General features: G+C 46.3%; 1 protein-coding gene across 1 annotated transcript in view; it reads right to left on the minus strand.

Moving 5' to 3' along the window:
• Nucleotides 1-2,644, minus strand: part of Bbs2 (Bardet-Biedl syndrome 2) — a 40,809-nt gene extending 38,165 nt beyond the window's left edge. Inside the window, exon 1 of the mRNA XM_036188220.1 lies at nucleotides 2,333-2,644. Coding sequence (XP_036044113.1) covers nucleotides 2,333-2,449 — 117 coding nt within the window. The 5' untranslated portion in view covers nucleotides 2,450-2,644. The remainder of the gene's footprint in view (nucleotides 1-2,332) is intronic.
• Nucleotides 2,645-7,377: the final 4,733 nt, after the last annotated feature.

Here is a 7,377-nt window from a genome sequence, read left to right on the forward strand (position 1 = left end):
TGCTACTGCTATGAATTATAATGTAAATATCTTATATTCAAGATAGCTGATATGGGACCCACAAAGGGGTCGTGACCCACAGGTTGAGAACAGCTAAGGTAAGACCAATGGGATATCTTCAGCCTGTTATATTACTGCTGTGCTCCTACCCATGAATATGCAAATATGAATCTGTGGTGAATGTTTGTCAATGCCCGGGGCAGGGGCAGCACTGGAGATGGGATCCAGGGTGTTGAGTTGTAGACAAGCATTCTACCACTGGGTTACATCATCAGCCTTTCAATTTTATCTTATCGCATTGTTTTCTTGTGTGTGTCTTCAGGCTCCATATGGCACACAAGTGGAGGTCAGTTCTCTTTCCACTGCTTGCCCCTCAGCTAGAACCCAGGTCATCAGGCGTGGCAGAAGGTGCCTTTATCCAATAAGGCATCTCCTCACCCTCTCCCCTTTTCTAACTTTAATTTTGAGGTGGGGGGTCTCCCTATGTAGCCCAGGTGTACTGAGTGGTTTTGTGTGTCAACTTGACACAAGCTAGAGTCATCAGAGGAAGAAGCCTCAGCTGAGGAAAGGCCTGAATAAGATCCAGCTATAGGGCATTTTCTCCTTTAGCAATCAATGGGGGAGGGTACAGCCCATGGTGGGTGGTGCCATCCCCGGGCTGCTGGTCCTGGGTTCTATAAGAAGGTGGGTGAACTGAGCAAGCCGTGGGAATCAAGCCGGTAAGCAGCTCCTCTCCACGGCCTCTGCATCAGCTCCTGCCTTCTGGATCCTGCCTTGTTTCCCTTCACTAAGGAACAGCAGTGCTGAAGTGTAAGCCAAATAAACCCTTTCCTCTCCAACTTGTTTTTTGGTCATGGCATTTTGCTGCAGCAATAGGGACCCTAAGACACCAGGCTAGCTTTGAATATATGATCCCAACCTCCTGAGTAGCTGGAATAACAAGTGTGTACCACTCTGTCAGGCTGGCTAGTGCCTCCTAACCACAGCATCACATATCAGGCCCAGTGCTCAGTACTTGACTTCATTACACCAGTCAATGAAATCATAACCCACTGAAACGAATCGTTATACTCCAGCTATGTATCCCAAGACATCACACAGAAAGTAGCATACGACGTACATGAAGTGTCTTAAACTCGCTTCACAAATGTAACTGTGACTGACAACCACCCTGGGCGTGACAAAATGCTTTCAATCTCACTCCCACAACTTTCCCCCCTTTTTCCAACTGGGTCTCGGTCTGTAGCCCACACTGATCACACACTGGTGGCAACTCTCCTGCCTCACTCTCTTGTACTGGGATTACTGGAATTGTGTGAGCTACCACATAAAGCTTCCTTTCTAGAACTCTTTGGTTGAGCAATCTCAGACACTAAATTGAACCTCTCTGAACTATTTCTAATCACTAAGGTGGGAATAACAAAAAGAAAATAACAGCAGCTAACAATTAGTGATCACTTCCCATACATCATAGTTAGTTATTCATTGCTGAAGGTTATGGAATTAGAGGCCAGTAAAGCAAGAATCCACTACGCCTCCACTATGCTAGCATTGTTGGCCTTGTAGCAATGATGCTGGGTGAATTAATGTATGAGGCTTTGTACCTGTTAGAAGATGCATTTTTGAAGTCCATATAGTCCTTGTTTTTTGTTTTTTGGTTTTTTTTTTTTTTTGTGCATGCCTCCATCGATACACAGGCCTTGTCATTTAACAAATATTCATATTTACATTGGACACATCTTTCATGCTAGATTTTGGGGATTCAGAGATAAGACGAGGTCAATACTTTTAGAAAGCATGTAGAAGTGTCAAATGTAAATATGAATGTTTATTAAATGATCTTTTATCACTGTGACTCTGATAGCTATCCCAGTATGTGTCTGTCTCCTATTAACCACTTAGTGAATACTTAAGTTATGGGGGAGAATCTGAATGTTCGTAATCAAGGACCAAAAGTACAATCTGAATTTAACGTTGGGATTTGTGTAGTCTTATTCCCCCCCCCTCCCTGTAAAGAAGCTAGAGACTCCATGCAGCAAGCATAGGCTCTGCGCAGGAATTTGGAGTCAGCGATCACTGCTAATCCTGACCAAACTCTCCTCCTTCTTGAGCCTTCCCTTCCCTAAGCTCCTGATCTGGTCTCAATACTGTGCAACACTAAGAACTGCCCATAAGAGACGTCACTACTCTGAAGCTGTTCCTCGGAAACCCCATATAGACAGGCCTCAGGCCAAGGACGGCAGCGACCGGTTGCTAGGCAATGCGGGCTGGGGGCGGGGCAGCGTGAGAGGCGGGATCTGGACGCCGGCGGAGTTCGGGTGGGACCGGTTACCTTGCCCGCTTGGGTGGCAGCCGCCAAGCACGGGTGAGTCCCGTCGTATCGCCCTATGGCCACCATGCGGGGGCTGATTTTGTGGCGGAGTTTCAGGGTGAACACGGGCAGCAGCATGATGGCGCCGACTGGGGGCAGAAGGCTGGCGCCCGACGCAGGCGCAGTGCAGACAGCCTGGCAGAACAGTTGCCTGGCAGCGGGTGAGGGATGCAAGGGACAGACAGACAAGCGGGACGCCCCGAACGCCCCAGGCCCCGCGCCCGGAGCGCGCAGAAGCACTGCCCGAGTCGCCGACTCCCTCTGCGCCTGCGCGAACCCGCCCCGCTGCAGAGCTGCGCAGGCCTCAACTAGCTCCTGCGACTGCGACTGCGCAGTGGGCGTCCTGCCGGCTAATGCTGTAAATTAGTGTTAGGCGCGACCCGACCTTGGCGTCTGGGTCCGGGTGTCTGAGCCAGTACCTCCCCAGCAATCTCTCTGTCACGTCAGCCAAGCTGCACCCCGTAGACCCCACACACTATACCACCCACTCCAAAGGGTCATTCATTCAAGAACTAATGACTTTAGCCGGCGCATGGCTCAGTGGATGAAGATGCTTGTTGTCAAGCCTGGTGACCTGAGTTCGAGGAAAAAACCAGCTCCATGAGGTGCACACACATGATAAATAAGATGCAATAATTTTAAAAAATAACACTTAAGGTCGGGCGGTGGTGGCACACGCCTGTAATCCCAGCACTCGGGAGGCAAAGGCAGGTGGATCTCTGTGAGTTCGAGGCCAGCCTGGTATACCGAGCGAGATCCAGGAAAGGCGTAAAGCTACACAGAGAAATCCTGTCTCGAAAAAACCAAAAAAATAAAATAAAATAAAAAATAACACTTACGTGCCTACTGTGTCCGTTGCTTTAGTTATTATGTCTTTGCAGATGACAATAATAACCTGAAAACAACAATCCTCACCAATAAAGTAAAATAAAATAAAAAATGTTTTCAACTCATGTTTAAATAGTTTAGGTTTAGGCGATGAATGTAAGCAGGAGAGAAAGATCCCTTCTCTCCCAAGTCTAGTTAAGGATTAGCTGAGAGCTAACCTCCAGCTCAACTAGCAGTTGCTATGGAGGTTACCTACAGAGAGACAACGTTCCCTGTATGTAAAGATACTTCAACAAAGAATGTTGAAGTCTTAAACATGTATGGCCTTCCTCCTTTCCCAGCTGTAAAGCAGCAGTTTGCTAGAACCCTTACAAGAAACCGGACTTAAGTAAATGACGTCTTAACCCCTGGGTACATCCTCGTGACCCGTGCGACTATCATCAGATTGCAAACCCTACCTGAGGCACCTCTGAAGTCACCTTATAATCTCTTTTATCAAAACAAGAGGAAAGAAGGAACGGTAAACATGGAGGTAACAGGGAGGCTAGGGGAGAGGAGCTAGCAGGTGAGAAGGGTCAACCAAATGGAATATGAATGAAAATGTCATAATGAAACCTGCTACTTTGTAAGCAAGTTTTTAAAATAAAAGAGTCAGAAGGGGGGATTCTTTTTTTTTTTTTTTTTTTTTTTTTCAAGACAGGGTTTCTCTGTGTAGCTTTGCGCCTTTCCTGGAACTAGCTTTGTAGACCAGGCTGGCCTCGAACTCACAGAGATCCACCTGGCTCTGCCTCCCGAGTGCTGGGACTAAAGGCGTTTGCCACCACCGCCCAGCCGGAAGCGGGGATTCTTAACAGCTCATTGAGATATAACTTGAGAGCTACCAAGTAGTCTATATAGTGGATGATACAATCCTTAAGTGGGAGTTTCCTTGCAAACCCCACTTCCAAGCTCTTGGCTGTGTATTATTCTTTCCCTGAGCACCTCTATAAAACCACTCCCCAATTCCCACTATGCTTAAAGCTATTATATATATATATATATAGTGTGTGTGTGTGTGTGTGTGTGTGTGTGTGTGTGTGTGTGTGTGTAGAACAACACTGTGGGTTCTCATGACCAAACTCATGGCATGTGCTTTTACTTGCTGAACCATCTTGCTGACCAAAATCTGAATAAACTCCAATTCTGCTTCAAACTGTCTGGCCCTGGAATTCTTTTCTGTAATGAAATTAAGAATCCCATTTTCACTTGAAAAGGGGTCTCTAGAAAGAAGTCCTCAGGCTGCTGCACATGGCAGAGTGGAGCTGTGTCTCTGGCCCACACCTCACTGCCAATGGCAAAAGGTAACCTTATTTGGAAAACAGTCTTTACAGAGGTAAGTTAAAGAGCTTGAAATGAGGTCATCCTGGATCAGAGTGGCCCCTAGTTCTAATGATATGTATCCTTTTAAGAGGGAGAGAAGACAGAAAGAGCCATAGGCAGGAACTGAAGTTGCCTGAAGGCTCCAGAAGCTTGGAATTCTTCCCTAGAATGTTCACAGGAAACATTCTCCTGTTAATATCTTGTGTTCAGACTTCTGGCTACAGGTGTGTGAGGAAATAATCTTGTTTTAAAACAGGCATAAATGAGGTTGGAGGGTTGCTTCTGAACTACTGGTATAATTTTTAAATACAAATATGCAATATTGAAGAGTTGCAACCATTCATCCCACACACATTTTCGAAAGCCTGCTGTGTGCCTGACACTCTTCCAGACAATAAATAACAATAAAAGACGAATCTCTGCACTCTTGGAACTAACACAATAGACAGAGAAAATAAGAAATGTGCAGTCGTTAGGCTAGGCACCACAGGAAGGTTAGGAGAAGGGCAGGTGAAGGGTGAGGGGAACACAATTCTTAGTAAGGCTGTAGGGAAGACACCTTCCTGAGAAAATGACATCCAGGCAAAGAAAGTCAGTGAAGGAGCCAGCTTCCAGGGAGAAGGTTCCAGCAGAGAAAAAGCTGGAGGCCTCATCTAGCTGCCTTCTCAAATAGGCATTTACTAATGACAAATGAGATGAGCAGCCACCACCATAGGAGACTGGGGAGCAGGCATGGGGGACAGAGAATCAGGAGGATGTCGGCCTAGAAGACAGGTTGACAGAGCTGCTTGGAACAAATGAACAACTGGAAGGCTCTGTAGTGTGTGTTGAAAGATGAGCTCAAACTCTCCTTGGTATTTGCATTCTGTAGAGTTGTATGAATGAACATTTTTCAAGTCTGTTGTTGTGGCTGTGGCTAGTTGCAATCTTCTTTGGGGATAATATCAAAAGATTAGTTTTGAATGGCTTGTTGGAAGGCAAGACCCATGCCTTGGCCCTCCAGGACTCTCTAGTAGCCCATGCTTCTGAGTTCCACCAGAGGCTTTGCACCCCATCCTTACAGATCACCTGCAGACTCCTGAAGACCAGGAGCATCTTCCTGGCCGACCCACTGATGGAAATTGTCCTGAATCTGTTCTTCTGCAGCAGAACTTACTTTATTTTTATGTAATCCTTTCTCTTCAGCTCAAGGCCTGTATGTCCACAAAGCCCTCGGTTCACTGAACTCACTGAACTGTGTTAATTTCTGGTTGAGGTTGATAGGTCACCTCTGCCAGAATCAACTTGCAAAGAATGAGTCTCTAGAAGATATCATTTGAGACCTTTCACTTTTCTGGGAAACATTTATCGAAGGTCTGCTTGTTCCAGACAGAGATATAGTGGTAAGCAAAGAAGGCATAATCTGTCCCTTAAGAATAACAGACATTAAACATGAAAACAAATAAGTTCATTTTATCTGACCATCAGGCTGATGAGCTGGGACTTGGGGAAAGCCTCTCAAAACAAATGGCATTAGGATTAAAAGCTTATAAAAGAAAAGTGGCAGCTACAATAAGGTATAACAGAAGGGCACTCCAGATAGAGGGGACCACAAAGATAAAGGGCCAGGGTGGGCAAGATTAAGCATATGACCGGAGCCCACTGTGTGAGACCGAGAGATGTTGGCACGGGCCAGGCCACTATGCACTTGTGGTCTACATCAAGCTTGAGACTTCCCGTTCATTGGTCAGACAAGCCCATGCCTACTAGATCTCCATGCAAGACTGGGACTCTATCCACTCGGCCAAGCCAGACTTCCTCTATGCATTGCCCTGGTAGCTGTGACTTTGCAACAGCTCTTCCTAACAGGACATTAAAATCCTTGGCAAATGCACCACTAACGATTTATTGAACATAACCTAAAAGCTGTCCTAAGTACGTTACGCAGATCCCTTGGTTTAATCCCACCATTGCCCTATGAAGTAGGTACTGTTATGCTGTTTCACAGACAGCAAAACTCTTACCACTGTCACATTGTCTCTTTTTACATCTTCTTTGGTTCCCAATTGTCAACCACAGTCCAAGGTCTCTAACTGATCACAGGAAGATCCTCAAAGGTGGGCCACTAATCTCTCTAACCTCAACTTCTGTCTCTTACTTCAGACCACATCCTTTCTTGGACGCTGTTTCAAGCTTCTCTGCCCATTTCATGCCTCTGCCTGCAACGTCTTCCCTCTCATTCACAACCCATCTCTGAGACTCAAGTTGAATATCACCAGAAAGTTCTAATAGCCGCAGTCACTGCCATTCACTCACGCTTGGAAAGTGTCATACTTTCTTTGTGGCTGCATTGGAGCCAGCAGTCATGCCCTTTGTCATATTGAGGGTATCTGAGTTTCTGGAACACAGTCTCCATCAGGATCAGCAATGCTGCCAGGAAGACAGGCAGAATGGCACTCTCCCTGCCATGCACTGAGCCAGGTAGGGAGCATAGAGGCTTCCCTCTAAAAAGAAAGCTGACCCTCTCCCACCAGCCGCCCTTCGGTCCTCTCTGCCTCTGCTAACTCCCTCAAGAATCAGTGGCTCTTCCAAGAAGATGCTTGACTTTTCAGGTTAGTGGACACTCTGGACTTGAGGTCTTGGGAGTTTCACAGGAAACAGCGTGACAATGGATTGTAAGGGAGGTAATACTAGACTGTGGATCAGTCTGTGAACCTTGACAGCTGCAGACATGTCTTACAGTCCTCTTCCATCAGTCACTAGTGGAGACATGGACCTGTTATTTTACCCTAACAGTATACTCTCTTTGTTTTGTTTTGTTTTGTTTTGTTCTGTTTTGT

This window comes from Onychomys torridus, chromosome 5 (genome assembly GCF_903995425.1).
Source record: "Onychomys torridus chromosome 5, mOncTor1.1, whole genome shotgun sequence".
NCBI lineage: Eukaryota > Metazoa > Chordata > Mammalia > Rodentia > Cricetidae > Onychomys > Onychomys torridus.